At 35.8% G+C, this 21,822-nt stretch overlaps 1 protein-coding gene across 1 annotated transcript; it reads left to right on the top strand.

The window, feature by feature from the left end:
- The first annotated feature begins 2,755 nt into the window (after positions 1–2,755).
- On the top strand, positions 2,756–9,599 carry LOC136202063 (DNA-directed RNA polymerases IV and V subunit 2-like). Its single transcript, XM_065992510.1, has 7 exons — positions 2,756–3,316; positions 4,130–4,345; positions 5,266–6,146; positions 6,834–7,125; positions 7,261–8,208; positions 8,364–8,635; positions 8,723–9,599. Exons 1-7 carry the CDS (start codon positions 2,798–2,800, stop codon positions 9,222–9,224), a joined length of 3,630 nt encoding a protein of 1,209 aa, XP_065848582.1. The 5' UTR covers positions 2,756–2,797; the 3' UTR covers positions 9,225–9,599.
- Positions 9,600–21,822: the final 12,223 nt, after the last annotated feature.

The following is a 21,822-nucleotide window of genomic DNA, read 5'->3' as shown; positions in this document are numbered from 1 at the left end:
CAATATAACAATTTTGTTGAAACAATATAAGTATTCCGTTGGAACAATATAACTATTTTGTTGGAACAATATAATTATTCTGTTGGAAAAATTGATACACTGATTTGAAACAATTGGTACACAGATTTATTCTGTTGTAAGAATATAAGAATTAGAATTATTTTCTAAATAATATAACTAATATAAATTTGAAGATACTGTATTAAATACTAAAAAAACAAAATTAAAATTGAAGACATAGATAATAAAATTGATTTGGAACAATTGGTAAACTGATTTATTATGTTGGAATAATATAACTATTTTGTTGGAAAAATTGGCACGCTGATTTATTCTGTTGGAACAATATAAGTATTATGTTGGAACAAATGGTACACTGATTTGGAACAATTTCGTACACTGTCGGAACAATGTAAGTAGGACAAAAAAATATGTTCAGAAAATTATCAAAAAATTTCAAAATATGTAAAACATCATTTTAAGAAACTTTAATTCTTAGCTCAAAGCGAGATTCCTTTCGGTTTTGAGCCAACAAATTGTTGAAACATGTAAGATGGATAAAATTAAGGAACAAGTTTTATTGGGACTTAACCGTAAGAAATCCCACTTCGACCCAAGAATTAAAGTTTCTCAAAATAATGTTTTACATTTTTTGGAATGTTTTGAAAATTTTCTGGGTACTTTTTTCTCGCCAGAAAACGCCCACCCGGATTTCGTTCACCGGATTTTTTTTTTACTTGACCTTCAAGGATCTTAAAATGACCGTCTAATTTAGACGAGTCTAATAGTATAAAAAATTTCGAAAAACGAGATTAGGAATGTCGGAAAAATGTATTTTAAAGAAAAAAAATAAAATAATTTTTTCTATCATCTCTTTCCTTTTATTTACAAATTTGTCACCTTGCCATTTTCAATTATCATCAAAACTACGTAGTTTTGTTATGTCACACAATAAGCTCATTGTCACACCTAGACCTATTATCACACTAGATCATATATATATATATATATTAATTTTTCCTTTTTTCTAACAATATATATTAATTTTTGCAATTTTGACATCAGTTTTTGGAATAATTTAGTCCATCATGTTCAAGTAACAACTTTTTGGTTCGGTTTTGATTAATTTTTGAATTTCTCGGCTAGTTTTTTTTACATCTTTAGTAATTTGTATCTGTTGGCCGAAACAAAATATCGCTAATAGTATCTTTTCCTATTTCCGACCTTATGAAACCGTTTTTTTTTTTTGTAAATTTCCTATCTTTTAATGGGTCAGGCCATATAAATTGAGCCCATTCAAAGTAGGGATGTTCAAAAACCGTTTTTTTATTACTCAGCCCATTCAAAGTAGGGATGTTCAAAAACTGAACCGGATCGAAAACCAATCGAGCTGATGAATTTTGGTTTTCGGTTCGGTTTTTCGATCTATTAAGTTTAGTTTCGGTCTTAAATTTTGAAATATATCGGTGATATTGATAGGTTCGGTTTTTATGATAAAATAACTAAATTAACCAAACCGATCGAAATAGGAATTAATTATACAATAGTTTATTTTTAATCCATTATTTTAGATTATATATTAGTTTATAAGATTTATTTATACAATAAGACATCCTTTTCTACAAAAAAAAAAAAAAAAAAAAAATCTATACAATAAGACATTGTTTAGCGGATTTAAATTTACTACTATTATCTTTAGTATTTTCAATAATAACTTGTGTGTAATGATTTTCTTAGTTAATTTCTATTATACAGTGGTCACTGGCCACTAAATGTAATTAACATGTATTTCTTAAATACTGATTTTTTTTAGTTATATAAAAATTAAGGCTCCGTTTGTTTGGGGGAAAATATTGTGTTTTGAAAAATTTTATGCAGGGAAAATATTGTGTAGGAAAAAAAATATTTTTCTGTATTTGGCAACAACACTGGAAAATATTTTACGGTGTTTGGCTAAAACACTGGAAAATATTTTCCAACCACTAAAAACGTAAAAAACACACAAAAAAAATGTGAAATTTTGTTAAAAACACACAAAGTGGAAAAATGCGAAAATCACGAAAAGTAAAAAAAATATTACAAATATGGAAAAAAAGTGGAAAACCACGAAAATATGAAAAAAAAAAATGTTAAAAACACGAAAAATGTTTTTTCACATTTTTATTTTTTTTTTGTACGTTTTCTCGTATTATTAACGTTATTGTGTTTTTTTGCATTTTTTCTTCATTTTTTCGTGTTTTCACGTTTAGTTTTTTGGGTTTTCCCCTTTTCACGTTTTTTTTTCGCGTTTTTTATTTTTCGCATTTTGTTACTTTTTCGTATTATTCACGTTTTCATATTTTTCACGTTTTTGTGTTTTTTACGTTTTCGTGTTTTGTTTATATTTTTCATCTTTTCATGTTTATCGCAAACAAACGGGGCCATAAATATTGATTTTCAATACATAAGGAATAACTCTATATACATTCAATTTATATTATTCATGGATTCGTGGCTTTTTTTTAATATAAATATTGTAACAATATAATATAAACTAAAAATAAAAATAATTTATTTAATAAATATATAAACCAGTTTGTTAATATTATTTGATTAGATTCGGTTTTAATTCTTAAGTGCAATTTGGTATTCGGTTCGGTTCGGTCACGGTTGAACACCCCTAATTCAAAACCTATTTGCAAGAGCCAAGGCCCGAGGGCATGATAGTCATTTTAACACCCCACTCTTTTTATCACATTTCCTTGCCACTTATTTTGAACTGAGTTTAGTGTTGTGGAGGCGGGAGACGTTCTCGGAAATGGAGGACGATATGGGAACCGGAGAAGAAGACGTGATGATGACAGAAGGAACGAGTAGTAAGGGCGAAAAGATTTCAAGGGATGATATGGACATAGATTCCGGCGATGATTCTTTCGATGATGATTCTGAGGAGGAGGTCTGGGAAAACCTAGGTCGCGCCTTGGCTGATTCAGGTCCTGCGTCTTTGAAAGATTTCTGTAAACAGGCTTCGATTTTGTTTTTCAAAGAGAATGGGTTGATCAGTCACCAAATCAATTCCTATAACGACTACGTTCGTAATGGTCTGCAAAAGACCTTGGAATTTTATGGCGATTTGAATGTAGATCCGAGTTATGATCCTTCGAAGAAAGGGGAAAGTGAATGGAGACATGCATGTGTGAAGTTCGGTAAGGTTACGCTTGAAAAACCGAGTTTTTGGAGCGGTGCTGATGAAAGGGACCACGCTTTGCTTCCCAGACATGCTAGACTTCAGAATATGACTTATTCAGCCAAGATGAAAGTGAATGTTACTGTTGAGGTGAGTGAACATTTTTTCTTTTTCTTTTTCTTTTTGAGTCTCTGCTAGGTGTTTTTGGATTTGGTGTTGATGCATGCCCCTTTCTTTGTTAGGGTTTATTTTTTGTACATTTTTATGGAGTTTTGGAAACTTTTTTAGCCCTATGATTATTTGGGGATAGGCTGTCAGTATGATTTACAGAGACTATGTGTCATTTGTATCGTATATGGCGCAATGGGTCGAGTCTTAGGAACGAGAGGGGCCAAAAAATTTGCAGGGGAAGGCTTGCCCAATACACCATTGTGGTAGGACCACCCCCCGGACCCTCGCTAAAGGGGATGCCTAGTGCACCGGGCTGCCCTTTATAGATTACATAACACCATTACCCATTTTGACGCTCCTACTAGAAGAGAACATATCTGTTCCCAATTTATGGAACCCTACAATGTTAGCACTAATGTTTTGTAGATGAAGCAATTTCAGACTCCATTAACACTAGATTCAACAGAAGTCAATTTACTGTTAAATTGGTTCTATGTCTCTTCCACCTAAATGCAAATTAACGGGAATTAGAGCTTAGGGGGTGCAGACATGAAACCAAATTAATGGGAAATGGGCTTTTGTTGGATATGCAGTTAGTATAGTATGAAATTACTTCATCTATAAAATGTTAGTGCTGACATTGCACGGTTTTATCCGTGGAGTCTATGTCTGTTCAGCCCCCAAGGCTGGTTTTGTAGTTCATTCCTTTTACATGAGAAGAATTGTATGTGATGCTGTTTACTTTGATCAAGGTTTCTTTAGTGTCTGACTTTGTTTTTGCTGATGTATCAGGTGTACATTAAAAAAGTTGTTACAACTGACAAGTTCAAAACTGGGAGAGACAAAAAGTTTATTGACAAGGAGGTTATATACAGCGATACCAGGGATGTTACAGTTGGGACCATCCCTGTGATGGTGAAGTCTGATCTTTGTTGGATGAAAACTGCTGAGAGAGGTGACTGTGAGTATGATGAGGGAGGCTATTTTTTGATCAAGGGAGCAGAGAAGGTGAGTTTGAAGTTCAAAGTTGAAACCTGTGTTGCTCTAAATTCCTCTTCAGTAGCTTTTTCGTGTTTTATGTCTGTTTCGGTTTCGTAGCTATGTTTTTTTAGAAATAATGTTTCCCAGTTTCCGTGCAATGTTGGTTGAAACATTCTTTCATTTTTCTCATCTTTGTTTTTGTTCTTGACCATTTGATTTAGCTTTATTCAGTAGTAGACTAGTAGTACCTATGTTACACGGAAATCTTTGATTTTAAAGCATTTCACCTTTTTTCGTATTTGTTTTGGATACCAAAACTCTTGGTAACTTATAAGAAATGTTTCTGGTCACGTTTCTGTAATTTAAATTTGAAACTCGTTTTTTAAAATTTAGAAACACGTTTCTTATGATGTAATATAATGTGTTTTAGAAGTGGATCAATGCTAATCACATGTTCACTAGATCTCTAATATTTTCTAGATCATCTTCTTCAAGCTTTCAAAATGAAAAATTCTCTTTTTTTTTACACTATTATGTGACTTGTATGTAATTCTTTATATATATATATTATATATATATATATATATATATATATATATACATTCTTATAAGTTTAAATATTGATAGATATATTCATATAATTTTATTATTTATACGTTTCCCCGTTTCCTATATTTCTTAGAAATATCTTCTCGGTTTCCGTTTCCGTTTCCATGTAATATAAAGTAGTACTAATGGAATGCATCTCTGTGGTTTGATTCTCAAGTAACCAACCAATGTCAGTTGTGTTTGTATGTGATCTATATGGCTAAACTCATACTGTGCTCTTGTTTATACCGAGAACTTCATTTGATCTGCTGTAACATTGATCATTGTGATTGATTCTGTTCTTTTTATTGTTTCTTCTATTCAAAGAATATGATTAATACTTCTTTTATCCATTGCAGGTTTTCATAGCACAAGAGCAGATTTGTTTGAAGAGGCTCTGGATTTCGAATATTCAAGACTGGACAGTTTCCTACAAGTCACAGATTAAAAGGCATAGATTAATTGTTCGGTTAGAAGATATTCCTGATAGTGATGGGATTATTAGAGTAGGAAAAAAAGGCCTTACCGTATATTTCTTGTCAACAGTGTTCCCTCTGTGGACATTGTTCTTCGCACTTGGTGTCGCATCGGACAAAGAAGCTGTTGATTTGATTGATTATGGCACCGATGATTCCGGCATTGTGAATTTTTTGCTCAATTCAATTTATGATGCTGATATGCAATGTGCCGGATTTCGCCGGCAGAAGGTTTCTACAGATTATGTGCTTAAAAAAATAAAGGCGACTACATTTCCACCAGCGGAAGGTGAAGATTGCTTTAGTTATCTGTTTCCGTCTCTTGCTAGCCCTAAACAAAAAGCCCGATTTTTGGGTTATATGGTAAAGTGTCTCTTACAGGCATTTTGCGGCAAACGAAAATGTGATAACAGGGATAGTTTTAGAAATAAAAGATTTGAGTTAGCTGGTGAGTTGCTTGACAGAGAGCTAAGAGTGCACTTAGCACATTCAAGGCGACGCATGGCTAAAGTTCTACAGAGAGACCTTGATGGAGACAGGGAAATTCGATATGTCGAACATTATCTGGATGCTTCCATAATCTCCAATGGTTTGACAAGAGCATTCTCAACTGGGGCATGGTCACATCAGTATAAGAGAAATGAAAGGATTTCTGGTGTTGTGGGAAATCTCGGGCGTCAAAATCCCTTGCAAACAATTGCTGATATGCGCAGAACACGACAGCAGGTTCAGTACACAGGGAAGGTTGGCGATGCTAGATACCCGTAAGTTTTTTGGTATCTTAACTAGTTCTTGCTAATGTTTATCTGATATGCCCACTTTATAGCCAAAACGAACTTTTTTATTGTGCATATAACTCTACCGGGATTATGATGTTCACGTTGTTCTGCTAAGCTGTTCCTGAAAAGTGCCATACTGCTAGAACACGGATTGCTACTTTACTGAAAGTTTGCCTTCTAAAATTTTAAGTTTTTCACCTATGATGCCAAATATTTTCTATTTTATAATACCTGAAAGCATTTAGAACTTGAAGTTACTGAGTTTTAGGAAGTGAGTTGCAAGGAAACAGAAATGGAAACTGACAAGGAAACAGAAACGTGGGGCAAAAGTGTAAATGCTAAAATATAGGGGTATATTTATAAATCTTAAAATTATTTGTAAGTTTTTTCATATATATAAATTAGAAAAATTACATGTAAATTTAAATAATAGGAAAACAAAAACGCTTTTTTACTTTGAAAGCTTGAAGGAGATGATCTATAAAAATCTATGGATTTAATACATGTGACTGATACATGAAAAACTGATTAGAAAATTTGATAACGTGTCGTCTCCTTCTAAAACACATTCTATTTTAAGAAACAAGTTTCTGAACTGCAATATTGTTTGTTGATGTTTTGAGATTTTTGCAATTGATGTTTCTTTTTAGTAATATGGTTTATTTCACGCAGGCATCCGTCTCATTGGGGGAGGGTTTGCTTTCTTTCGACTCCAGATGGTGAAAACTGTGGACTTGTAAAGAATTTAGCCGCTACTGGACTCGTTAGCACGGATACGCCAGAAGTTATAACAGACCAATTGATTGCTTGTGGCATGGAGAAACTTGTTGATGATACCCGTACTAAACTGGATACTAAGCATAAAATATTTGTGAATGGGGAATGGGTTGGCGTATGTGACGATTCTTTTTCATTTGTTACTAGACTAAGACGTATGCGACGGCGCAAGAAGTTCAATCAACAGGTTTGCCTTTTAAAAATATTTTATATTGAGATTTCTTGTAATTTTCGAATTTGGAACGTGCTGTGTTTGAGTTGATTGATAATAGTTTGACCATGCAAAGTTTCGTTTTTATTTGTGTTACTATTGTTTTCTTAGATTGAGATCAAACGGGATCACCATCATCAAGAAGTTCGGATATTTTCTGATGCTGGAAGGATTTTACGCCCACTCTTGGTTGTTGAGAATGTGCATAAAATAAAGTCATTTAAAGGGGGAAAGTACACCTTTCAAAATCTTATGGACAAGGGAATCATTGAGCTCGTCGGAATTGAGGAGGAAGAGGATTGCCGGATTGCTTGGGATATCAGGTTACTCTTCACCGAAGCTAATAATAGGAAGCAACAACTGACATACACACACACTGAACTCGATATGTCCTTATTATTGGGTCTAAGTTGCGGAATTATTCCGTTTGCCAATCATGACCATGCAAGAAGAGTGTTGTATCAATCTCAAAAACATTGTCAGCAGGCTATCGGTTTTCCGACAACAAATCCTAACATCAGAGTGGATACACTGACTCACCAGTTATACTATCCCCAAAGGCCACTTTTTCGAACTTTCACGTCTGAGTGCCTCGGAAAACCTGGACCTTCACGCAATAAAATGGAGCCGAAGCCAGAGTTATACAATGGTCAGAATTCTATTGTAGCTGTCAATGTTCATATGGGATACAACCAAGAGGACTCTTTGGTTATGAACCGTGCGTCGTTAGAGCGTGGGATGTTTCGATCTGAACATATCAGAACGTACAAAGCAGACGTTGATAATAATGAGCTGAAAGATAAGAGGCGTAAGGTTGAAGACGCCATAAATTTCGGAAAAATTCAGAGTAAAATTGGACGTGTTGACAGCCTGGAAGATGATGGTTTTCCGTTTATTGGTGCCAATCTTCAAAGTGGGGATATTGTGATCGGGAGGTGTGCGGAATCAGGAGCTGATCACAGTATAAAACTGAAGCACACCGAAAGAGGCATGGTCCAGAAGGTCGTTTTGTCATCTAACGACGAGGGAAAGAATTATGCTGCAGTGTCTCTGAGACAGGTACTTCCTGGAAAAGATATGAATTGTTCTTTATGCATAAATCTGCACATCCATGTGATGTGAAGTTTTGATCTGGTTCGCACTTCTTTTCCTTGTTTTACTCCATAAAGTCGTGTTACTTTCTGATCAGCCTTGTTCCTTGCTTCTCCCTGCAGGTTCGATCTCCGTGTCTCGGAGACAAATTCTCTAGTATGCATGGACAAAAGGGTGTTCTAGGGTATTTGGAGTCTCAAGAGAACTTCCCTTTCACAAGACAGGGAATAGTTCCAGATGTTGTTATAAATCCACATGCATTTCCGTCGCGTCAAACTCCAGGACAACTCTTAGAGGCTGCTTTGGGAAAGGGAATTGCCTGTGGTGGCTTAATGAAAGGCGCCACTCCTTTCTCCACATTGTCTGTTGAAGCGATCACGGACCAACTTCACAGGTGACATTGCCTATTAATCCATTTATCTTCGAGTATTTTGTTCTTTTTCTGTAAAGGAATCTTATTTCTTGTTAATAACGATGGCAGGGCTGGTTTCCAAAGATGGGGAAACGAGAGGGTTTACAATGGTCGAACTGGAGAGATGGTGAAGTCTCTGATCTTTATGGGTCCGACATTCTACCAGCGGTTGATCCACATGGCCGAAGACAAAGTGAAATTCCGCAACACTGGCCCAGTCCACCCGCTCACCAGACAGCCAGTAGCAGATCGCAAGAGATTCGGTGGCATCAAGTTCGGTGAGATGGAACGTGATTGCCTCATAGCTCATGGTGCAGCAGCTAACCTGCATGAGCGCCTTTTTACTCTCAGCGACTCTTCACAGATGCATGTTTGCCAGAAGTGCCAAAATGTTGCCAATGTGATTCAAAGGGCATTGCCTGGTGGCCGCAAGGTTAGGGGTCCGTATTGTCGGTTTTGCGAGTCTGCTGATGAGATTGTGAAGATCCAGGTACCTTACGGGGCAAAGCTATTATGCCAGGAGCTTTTCAGCATGGGCATAAATTTGAAATATGAAACTCGGCAATGCTGAGTTTGATATGGATTCGGTTCTTCGGGTTTTGCTCAAGTTTAGAACTTGATCTAGTATCAGCATATTTTCTCTGAAACTACCTTCTCTGTACAGGGTTTTCTTGACCACAGTTCAAACAAGTGTTTCGGGTATTATCATGTTTCATATCCTTTAATTTTGTGCAGTTTTAGCTCATATATCAAAATTCACATGCTCAGATTGTCTACTTGTAGTTCAGTGTATCAATGCCCGAATCCCGGATTTATCTCTGTTAGGTACTGTTGTTTCTGGTTGTAAAAAGCTTGTTGCGGAGCTTGATGTTTCGATTTTGTTTGTTAGAACAAAGAATCGAATTGCTCATTTGTTAGCTAAATTAGCAGTTTCAGTTTCTGTCTCTGTTGTTGTTTAATGTTTGTTGTTGTCGTTTACTGTTGTTAGTAATCGGTAGATATTAGCTGATCCTTTTTTCAAAATAAATATAAGAGAAAGGTTTTTTTCGGTTCTGTTACCTGCTGACATGATTTGGAGAAATTATTAGAAGCATCAGGTTCTTCATGTCAAAAGGAGGAGTTTCTATATATATTGTCATGTGTAATATATGGATCTGCTCATATTATAAGAGTCTTCATTATTTTAAGGGTTAAGGTACAAAAATACCCCTAACGTTTTGGGTCATGAGCAATTTTACCCCTAATGTTTAAAATGATGCAATTTTACCCCAACGTTGGAAGGCAAGAGTAATTTTACCTCTAACGTTGATAAATTGGGTCAATTTCAGACACTATTGTAAAACACGTATATTTTTGTTGCTTATTCTGCACTAATTGCTAAAAAAATGATTTCATGTTTTTTATAATAGAATTTGAGATTAATATTTATAAATTTGGTGAATTTTTTGAATTTTTTTTGTCTAATTCGTACAAAAAGACAGTATTTTTTTTCCACATCCTAACATATGTTTGTGATTTGTTACGGATAAAATGACGCACGTGTGAAGTGTAGATGACAAGATTCATAATTGAGAACACAGTTTGATAAATTATTTCTCAAATTGATCCAATTTATCAATGTTAGGGGTAAAATTGTTCTTGCATTCCAACGTTATGGGTAAAATTGCACTATTTTAAACGTTAGGTGTAAAATTGCTTATGATCCAAAACGTTAAGGGTATTTTTGCACCATAACCTTTATTTTAATTACTAAGTAGGAACACAATATTACGTATTCACATGTGAATTGGAGTCATTCCAAGTGACCTGAAAGACCGGGTATAACAACTCATGATTTGATATAATAGTATGGAATATTATATCAAATTACTGTACAATATTATATTTAACATCAGGCATGGGACTTGCATTGTTTGACATGCTTATTCAAGATTGACTAATTGTATGATTTTTTTTTTTTTTAAATTGAACTTGTATCTAAAGTTCATTTTAAATTTATTATAATATTAGATGAAAAAAGTTAACTAATAGAATAATATTTTGTTTATATTTTATTTTATTAATATATATGATACAGAAACATCTTTTACACGAGGATAAAAATAATATTCTCTAAAGATACGAACATTACTCTTTGGCCACATGGATGAATCCTCACCGTCCAATCTAGTAGTCATATGGTTGAAAAAGAGGAATCATTGGATCAAGACAAACGGCAGTATATTATAGAGTGCGTCACCCGACACTTTAGAAACCCGAAGCCTTAGGCCCAACGAAATGTGGACATCTTATATGGTAGAGTGCACCACCTAACGACACTGCAGTCTGATTACGGTCGATGACTCATTGGAGTAAATTCCTAGAATGATGGTTGACTCATTAGAGTAAATTCCTACAATGATGGTAGCTACTCTCGATAATCACTATATATGTAAACACAACAATTGCTAATGATATGTAAGCGCAACAATTGTCAATATTTTTTTTTCATCTGTAACCTTCCTTCAACCGTTATTCGGGTAAATTACACTTATGGCTACTGAAATTTACCTATTTTAACAATATGGTCACCAAACTTCAATTCTTAACGGCATAACCACTAAACTGTACACTTTTTAATACTGGGGGCGACTCAATTTTAACTAACCCCCTAAAGTGACAGTTAACGACATCAAAATAAAAATATTCAAGAATTAAAATTGTTCAGAACGATATTTTCTATGAAACCACATTTTTTATTTTCCAAAATCACATTTTTTGGAGCTTTCTCTCTCAAAAAATTCACTATCTCCTAACCAAACAACACCTAAATGACATCAAAACAAAAAAATTTTCAAGAATTAAAGTTTCTTAGAATATCATTAAATCGTTGAATTTTTTATTTTGAGACCGTCAATAGTCATTTTGAGGTATTGAATGACCACCGGTGTTAAAAAGTGTAAAGTTCGGTGACCATACAATTAAGAATTGAAGTTCAATAGCCATAATGTTAAAATGAATAAGGTTCAGTAGCCATGGTGTAATTTACCCCTATAATTTAAAAGGTATATATATATATATATATATTCCCTTACAATAAAAGAGGCAAATATTTAAAAAGGGAAGGACAGTACTATGGAGTAATATTAAATTCAAGTATAAACAGTAAAAGGTCAAAGTCAAAATTAAATATACAGCTGGACCCACCAAAAACCTTGACTGTGTGGTCTTGGTCTACAAGAATTCTTGCTAATCAATACATTGTTCCCCTAATTCCTAGAACCCTAATATTTAGTACAACTCATCACATTTACAAATAAGGTACAAATATTCTTTATATGGTATGGTTTGTTTTATCAAAATTCATTTTTAAGAAAGAAATTTAATTGTTACAAAAAAAAAAAAACCATTGTTTTTGCTTGAAAATAAAAATTTAAAAGTTCATCAAAAAAAAATTAAAATAATGCACAAAAATACTTCTATGACAGTTAAGAATAATTTTACTCTTAATTTCATAAATATTTAATGAAAGGCGTAAGATTGAAAATTTAAGATGACATTTGATGTATTTGATAAAATTAAAAATTAAATGCTGAAAAAATAAGTATTAATGGTGTAACTGTTTAATAAATAATAAAAATAAGTACCGAATTTAAAATATTAAGTGATAATATTCAATGGAACAAGTGATTATTTGACTTAATTGATATTTTTAAGTTGATTTATCAAATAAGTTAAAAACAATAAGTACTTAATGCATTAATTTTAAGTGTTGAACTATGTTATCAAAAAGAGCCAAGTCAATTTCAGATATAATTAAAAAATTCAAATATTATGTCACTTGCATCAATTGAATATCAGTTGATTCAGAAAATAAAAATTTTACATATTTTATGGTTTCAGAATAGATTTGAGAATAAAACGACTTTAAAATCGATAATATATTCGTTTCATTTTTTATTTTCTTTATATAATATTTACAAAACATGCATATGAATTGGGACGAGTGATAAAACGACACACAATATCAAACGTGTATACATATCTTTGATTTTTTTTATTGATGAGTGATAAACGACATACACATAAAATATAATAACAACATTTATAACTCAATGTAGTCTTTATTAATGAATTCTGAAAAATTTACGCGAACAGAAATTTTTACTCACACAGAGCAAACTCAGCAAATCACTGCCAAATTTGATCCTAACCTTTTTTGTGAAGTGCAAATTTAGTTTTAACGTATAAAATGGTCCAAATTTAACCAACGTTTCAAGCAAAATCAATTTGAACCCTACGATGCCAAAAAAATTGAAAATGCTAGTTTGACTATTATTTAACTGTCACTTCAGACCTTCCAAACATTAATTATGTCTAAAAGATTTAGCGTGTTACCAACAAAAAAAAATGTATGAAACTGCCTCAGTTTATCAATAAACTTGTTTTTATAGTCTGATGTGACAATTAAACAACAGTCAAACCAGCATTTTTGAATTTTTTGGTAATGTAGAGATAAAATCGATCTTGTTTTGAGAATTTAAGATTAAATTTGTATAATTTTATATGTTAGGACTAAATTTACGTTTCTTCTAAAACTTTAGAATTAAATTTAGCATTTATCCCAAAAATAAAATTGCTTTTATCTATCAATATGTCAATAATAATGATGTTTTATCTTGTCCTTATTTATTTATTTAAAAACACAATTTAAATAAGAATCTAGGGGTAAATTTATTTATTTATAGTCACTGAAGTTTAAAATTAGTTTCATAAAGGTTACGATAATTTATTTTGTTTCGATAAAATTATTAAACTTTTCTTTTTTATTTAATGAAATCATTTTGAATAATTTATATAGAAAAAGTCACCAAATTAGTGACATGACGGACACATTTTAAAGAATTTATTTTCACATATATAATAATCATTTGATAGATTTATGTGTACCACGTATATATATATATATAAAATATTATATATTTGTTATATAATATTATTATTTGGAATGAATTTTTTGTTTTGAGAGAGGAAATCAGGAAATGAGTTGGAGCAACATTGTAGCAACATTAAAGCAGAGAGAGAAAATGAAGATAATACGGTTTAATATAGAAAAAAAATGATGAAATGAGTTGGAGATGGTTTAACATTTAAAATGGTGTAATTTTACCTCAACATTAGCAATCGAGAACAATTTTACCCTCCCAACGTTGATAAGTGATGTGTGGTTCGTCTAGCTGTGTTTACGGATGTAGTGTGATATGAGTGTGCTATGGGACTATGGATGTGGTCTTTCTAATTGCTCTAAATTCACTAGACGTCACTACTTAGGGGCAAGTGTACCCCGTCGTATCAAGTAATAATCCGGTTAAGACCGGGTATCGAATCCACGGGATTTATAATTACAAGTATTAGACGACTCGGTTTCGTATGTTATTTAAGCGGTAATTACTTTGGGGTTAAATAAGACACAACTACACACTATTCCTCACTATTGGCGACACAGATTCATGTAGCTAAAACTCTATGAAGTGGGATGAATATGATAAGTTATAGCTATGATAAACAATGACTCTAAAACTCTTGTTGATGGTTTAGGTGGATCACCTGGCGGCTAAGATCCCTACAAAACACTTCGCTATCAGAAAGATGGGTTAATATGTCCTTCAACAAGGACGTGACCGATTGGTCGTGTACATTGTTGGAAGGTGGAGCGTTTCGATTACCGGGCGCGGCTTGTGATTGCCCGAGCCCGTTTTCCCGAAATTCTTGCTCAAAGCCGGATGGGGGCCTCAACACGTTATTATTGTTGCCATATGATAAGTTCGGGTGTTGGTACCGAGGCCTCCATCCGCTGTTATTATTATTATTATTATGGTGAGAATAGGAGTTCGGATGAGAATTATACCTTTGGTTACCTCCTATATAACTTACGTTTTCGGCATCACCGGCGAAGGGGCTACCGATTTGGCAATTAAACGCATCATGGTCTCCACCACAGTGAGTGCACATCAGGACCTGCACACTTTTATTGAGGCTGAATTGGGCGATCAACGAGTCAAGCTTCTTGTTCATTTCAGCTATGGAGCTTTTCGAGGCCTCTTTCTCCACAGTGAATGTCTGGTGTCGCAACGGGCCGGCAAGCCGATCCTCTTGCCATTGCACACTTTTCCTTACGAGCTCATGAATGAGCTCGTAGGCCTCACTAGCTGACTTCCGAAATAGATCCCCACCTGCAGCGGAATCAACAGTCGCACGGTTAGTGGGAGTTAACCCGTGGTAAAAAGTGCTTACCAAATCGTGCTTTGGGATGTCATGGTGGGGGCAGTTTCGAAGCAACTTCTGGAACCTAGCCCAAGCTGCGTGAAGGGCCTCGCATTCCAACTACCTGAAGGATGTGATATCGGTCCGTAACTTGACTGTTTTGGACGGCGGAAAATAGTAGGAAAGGAACTCCTTTTCGAGCTCTTCCCATGACGTGATGGATCCCGCCTCCAACGAGTGTAGCCATTCCAACGCATGTCCTGTCAATGAAAAAAGGAAACAATTTCAGTCTTACAGCCTCAACGGGAACACCATTTTGCCGAGAGGTATCGGCACATATAAGAAATTTATCCAAATGTTCGTTGGGGTTCTCATGGAGTTCCCCTCCGAATTGACCACATTGTTGTATCAATTGGATCATTCCGGTCTTGATCTCGAATGTGTTGGCCGGGATCGTGGGAGCGACAATGCCGTTACGATTTTGGGGACGATGCGGCGCAAGGATCTCCATCATCGAATGCATATCATTGCCCCCGCGGACGTTGTTCACGTGTGGCCTTTGGTTTCCGTCGGGTTGGTTGACCTCGGCGTTGGGGTTTGCCATTCTTTCTCTACGTAACCTACAAAGAGTACGTTCAATTTCGAGATCAATAGGTACGAGAGAATCACTTTTAGACCGGGTGTGCATAAAGTAAAACAAGTATAAAAGAATTATCAACAAGAAAGAATAATGTTAACAAACGTATATATAAACAATTTATACAAAAAGAATGCTTAAATTAACAATGAAACGTTTTTGTCTAATATTGTAGGAAATTATAAATCCCCGGCAACGGCGCCAAAAACTTGATGTGTGGTTCATCTAGCTGTGTTTACGGATGTAGTGTGATATGAGTGTGCTATGGGACTATGGATGTGGTCTTTCTAATTGCTCTAAATTCACTAGACGTCACTACTTAGGGGCAAGTGTACCCCGTCGTATCAAGTAATAATCCGGTTAAGACCGGGTATCGAATCCACGGGATTTATAATTACAAGTATTAGACGACTCGGTTTCGTATGTTATTTAAGCGGTAATTAATTTGGGGTTAAATAAGACACAACTACACACTATTCCTCACTATTGGCGACACAGATTCATGTAGCTAAAACTCTATGAAGTGGGATGAATATGATAAGTTATAGCTATGATAAACAATGACTCTAAATGTATACGGATAATAGTTTACTCTTGCAAAGACGACCAAGTGTAGTAGAACCGACCCGTGAAGCACTTAGACTACGTGATTCCTAGTCAAGGCGTGTCTAATGTGGGGGAATTAGAAACTAGGGCCCGTAAGTTCCGTGGCTTGTCAATTCCTACGGTTTCCGGTTTGTCACTTCCGGTAAGGCAACACCTATATAACTCCCTAAAGATAGCCCGAATGGCGGCGGTAATCGCGTTCTCCTACACAATAATCAATTATCAATATCAAAACAAGCAATAAACATTAACACATAAAGGGAAATAGAGATTATAAATCATAAATTATAAATATGGAAAGTGATTAGATGAAATACAACTAAGCCTAGTACATAGGAAGAGTTCAAGCTAATTAGCAAGTAAAAAGGGAGAATCCGCCCTTGGAACTAGCTAATCGGACTCAAAGCCGTCTCCTAGGTCGTGGAGGTGGAACTCTCGAGCTTGGTGACGAATGGTGGAACGGAACGTCAATGGAACGCCGGAACAACGAACAAGCTCTCGAGGGGGAGAGTTTAACTTACAAAATCTGAATCTAAATTACAAGGAAAGAAAAGAGTATAGTGTAGCTCTCTAGTATGTAATTGGTGTCAAATGAAGTTCAAGAGCTTCTTATTTATAGATATCAAGCAAGGGCAAGTTTGTAATTTCACAAAGCACAAGTATGGAGCAACATTATTTGGTGCAGAAATCCCATGATACGCCCCGCGTAAATTGGTCTACGCCCTGCGTAAATGCCCATTCCGTCAGAAATCTCCTGCATGTGGACCAATTCGTTGTCTTGTTGTCTCAAGCACGCCCTGCGTAAGGGATTGTACGCCCCGCGTGTTTGAGTCTCTGGAGTTTTATTGCTTGAATTGGTACTTTTACGCCGTGCGTAGCTGAAGTACGCCCCGCGTAAAAGAGTCTCTGATCTTTTTTATGTTGAAGAACTGCCTTTTACGCCCCGCATATATGGTGGTACGCCCCGCGTAAGGAGAGTTGACTCTGGGAGACAATGCAGTCTGACTTTCAGGATTAGGCCAATTATTGCCGACATGTGTCATACGCCCCGCGTAGAGTGGCATACGCCCCGCGTATGCTGAGTCAGTTCCACATGGCTTCTGCGGATAAGGCAATCATTACCGACACCATGTTTCACGCCCCGCGTAGGGGATTATATGCCCCGCGTATGGAGTGGATTTTTGCTCCTTTCTCGTACCTGAAATACAAAACTTGAGAGCCGAGTTAGCTTGACGTTTTTATTTCCAAAACTAATAAAAAATGAGGAAAATAAACTGAAAGTATGAGATTTATTTTTATTTCTTTATTTTATCAAAACACTTTATTTTTGTAACTAAACTTATTTATTTTATCCAAAATCAACCCGTAAATCATGCTAAAAGATAGGGGTAAAATACCCCTATCAATAAGTTGTCAATTTGAGAAATAATTCATCAACATGTGTTTTCTCAGTCATTAATCTTGTCATCTCCACTATATGTATATGACGTTTTATCACTTATCAGTTACAATCGCAAACATATATACACACATAAAAACAAAAATTATACCATGTTCGGTACAAGTTGGATAAAAAAAATCAAAATATTTATTGAATTTAAAGATATTAATTTTTAATTCAATTATAAAATTACAAAAATATAAAATAAAATATAGAACCAATTAATATGTAAATGATGCAAAATGCAAATAATGATGTAGAACAAAACCAAAATATCTGTATTTAATCATCTCTGAAATTGACCCACATTGCCAAAGTTAATAGTAAAATTGCACAATTTTAAACGTTAAGGGTAAAATTATTCTTGACTATCAACGTTGGAAGAATTTTTTTACCTTATCCCAAAATAAATAAAAAGTACATTTTTTTGTTACTCGTAACAGTCTCCAAAAGTTGAATTAAGTGATGTCGTGTAATATGAATAATCTTCTATAACCTCCTTCCTTGACCTAAAATGAGAATAACAGCTGGTTTGAGAGGTTTCGGTATCCAAAAAATCTGCCTCGATGCTTAAGTTAGCTAAGGTTGAAGGGAGGTTGAAGATAATAGAAGTATTGTTAACAATGTAGTTTTTACATACCTCATGTGAAATACACATCTTATCTATTTATAGTTACTACTAGGGGTAACTATCGTAATACTAGGAATGTACACTAATGACTCATCAAACATGTGTCAACCATCGGTTCGTTCAACAACCTTTAGACTGTAATGATGTTAGGTGGTGCACCCTGTCACATAGCAAGCACACTACCAGATACCCTCGTTTCATTAGGCCTAAGGTCTTCGGGCCCATGTGGTGTCAAGTGGTGCACTATGTCATGTACCTCGTGTCCTTTCTGCAACCATTTACCTTTATCCAATTGTTCCCCTTTTATAGTCGTACGGATATTGGGACGGACGGTGGGTATTTATCCATGTGGTCAAAGGGTACAATTCACATATCTAGAGAATATTCCTTTCTTCAGATCAGAGGTTCATGTGAGTCTTCTAGATTCAAAGTGTGACATTAATCCACGTGTAAATGGTGTTTCTATAGAATATTTCTTAGGGTATCATATGTCCCCTCCTTTAGTCAATGTCCGAGCTCTTTAGGGTTCAGAGCGTTGTTTGGGGAACGATGTTTGACTACTTTTCTAGATGAACTTTGTGAAGGACTTTAAAAGGTGTCTTTTCTGCGTTTGAGGATTTAGACGAAGCGCGTGCTACTATGCTTTAGCCCTTGTGTGAGGTAGCTGAGCCTATGAACGTGCACATTTTCATCTCACACGTCTCACCAAATGCCAATCAGGCACTTCTCTCTCTCCACGTGATAGGCCATGACTCTTCGGTTACTGTTCCTTAATATTACCTTTATTCAATATGGGTTTCCATCATTTCAACTGCTCGAGAATTCCTATAAATACCCGGTGATGCTAATTATTTATTTTCTTCTTGCTTGTGCCTTCTCTCTCAAACATCTGCTGTGATTTTACCATTGCCTTCTTTGATTCCGACGATTTTACTCTTTTTTGGCCAAGTAAGTGCATTAAAACACCTCTTATCTTTGTTTATCTTCTTCTAGTATGGCTCTTAAAATGACCTCATCTTATGATGAACCCACCACTAGCAAACCTAAAAAGCCTGGTGTTTCAAAACCTAAGAATTCCTAACAAATCTCCTTCATGGACGAATTCACCTTGACTGAAGTTACGTCTCAATACTGAGAGTTTGGTCAGCTGGAGGTCGTATTGCCCAGTCTAGACCAAGTGATTACCCAGGCTCCTGAGGGTCATCTAAGTTTTATTGGATTTTCCTAAAACAAGGAGTTAGGTTCCCTTTCTCTGATGGCATGGTGAACATCCTGAATGAGTTCGATCTTTTCCCTGCTCAAATTTCGTCGAACGGCTGGCTTGACCTTCTATCCCTAGTTAAGATCTGTGATGACTTGAACATTGTCATGACTAGGCCTCTATTTCTTAGCATGTGGATTTCCACACTTGAGTTATTGACGATGCCATTTGGTTCAATAAGACTTCATTTCAAACAAAAGCTCTAGTGTGAAGGACTTCAAACCATATTGGTTCTAGATTCGTATTATCAAGGACAAGGAAGGGAGGCCACTTTAAAGAGCCTTTTTTCCCCGATAGGTTCCCCTTTTGGACCTCATAGAACACCAAACCTATTAAGAAGGCTTCGTGTAAGCCACTAAGTGCACTCACAGCCGAGGAAGACATGATCTAGCGGGTTTGACCTCTATCGAGCTATCTTTTACTCGGTAAGAATTCATGGACCATCTGTGTGAAGATATTCCCTTCCTTCTTAAGACGAGAGGGAGGAGAGTGCATTTTGAGGGGACACCTGCTTATGATAACTTACTTGCAAGTATCCTTTTGTTTTTAACCGATCTTTTATTTATTTATTCCCCTTTCATATTCGTGCATGCTCTAATATGCCTTTTGTGTGAGAAACTCTGCTAGCTCAGCATGCCAAGGAGAAGAAAGCCTATGAAAGGTCGAGGACCTCGAGTCTTTCATATGGATCTGAGGTCCAAAATGCTTCATAAGGTTCGGGGACTTCGAATGTTTTATGTCCTATTGAACTCCCAAAGACCTCTCTTCCACCTCCTCTCATGGTCGGAGCTCTTTGGTTCTCTCTTCTAGTTTGACTCAGCCTTCCAAACAACGGAAACACTTTGTTCCTAGATAGGAAATTGCTCCACCAATAAACCCTCTTGTGTCATTGGACTGTTTTCTCATTCATCTCCTTCCTCTGGTTCGGATTCAGATCTCCAACCTTTATTAGATCATACAGAGGAGGTTATCCAGTAGGCTCAGGGGTCAATGTTTCTTAACCATCGGTTTAGAATATGCCTTAAAATTTTGCTCCCTTGGTCGTTTTTGTTTCTAAAGACTCGTGTGTTGTGGCCTATACTACCACTGTCAAAAACTTAGCAGGAGCTTAACAACCCAACATCCAATTCGGATACTAGAGTGCCTCAATATGGCGTTAGCCCGCCAATTCGGATACTAGAATGCCTCAATATGGCCACTGTCCAACAGCTTATGGATTTCCTCCTTAATGATCTTTTTCCTTTTTAGGTCGTGGTTTCTTTTCTTATGTTAAACACCTTCCACAGAATTGCCAATGTTCAGCAAATGCATCATATCTTATGAGATGCCAGTTACATTTATTGTACACCAAGTAAAAGTAGAGATGTTATCCTTTAAGCAACTGAGGATATCAACCTTTATAGGTTCGAGCAGCTTTGAAGCTATCTTAATTAGTTTTCCTTCCGCTAACAATACAGTCTCCAAGGCCCCTACAGACTCTGCCCTTTCTTGCTCCTCATCATTTTGATCCTCCACTTGAGGCTTCATATTGAGAGATGACATATAGGTCTGGTGGGTTATCATTTGGTTGCCTTTAGCCACTACCACATCCTCCTGGGTTAGAATTTTCTAGGCCAGATGTCGTATGGATAAAGCTCTACCAAAACTTGATAGCAGGGGCCTGCCCATTATTGCATTGGGGAGTAGCTTATCTTGGATGATGGGGAGGCTTTCGAACACCTTCCTTATGATGATGTTGACCGAGCTTCTGGTGTCCATAAAGACCATCCAAACATTGAAGTCCGCGATTATCATCTCAATAAGCAAGGTGTCGTCATGCCATTGGCCCGACTTATTTTTAAGGTTGCCAAAGCAGAAGTCTGAATGAGTCTCTCGTACCTTCTCCAAACTAGGAAGCTATTTTTTTCCTCTTAGGGCCTTGATGCGGGTTCCGTGAAGAACCCGATCTGAGGGATAAGTGTACCCCGTCGTTATCAAGTAATAAATTTCTGGTTAAGTCCAGGTTATCGTCCACAGGATTTATTTCTGCAAGTATCGAGCTATCGGTTTCAGGTGTTATCTAGGCTTAGGGGGTTTTGAGTTTGTTTTGCTTAAGTTAATCTACTCCTAGGTTGAATTATACTAATCCTAGCTAAGTTATCTGATACTAACTAAGTTATTCTATGCCTAATTAAGTTACTCTACCCCTAATTAAGTTAAACTACTCCTAATTGATCTTTCACTAATGCAATTATCCGAAGGAACATGGTATGAACGATAATAATGAAGATAGATTATTAGGTCTATTGAATAAAAACCTAATCTGAGTCACTTGTATTCAAGGCGATTAACCCTACTTACCCTCCTGAAG

Source organism: Euphorbia lathyris, chromosome 8, assembly GCF_963576675.1.
Source record: "Euphorbia lathyris chromosome 8, ddEupLath1.1, whole genome shotgun sequence".
Classification (NCBI taxonomy): Eukaryota; Viridiplantae; Streptophyta; class Magnoliopsida; order Malpighiales; family Euphorbiaceae; genus Euphorbia; species Euphorbia lathyris.
This window is presented reverse-complemented; position numbering and strand designations above follow the sequence as displayed.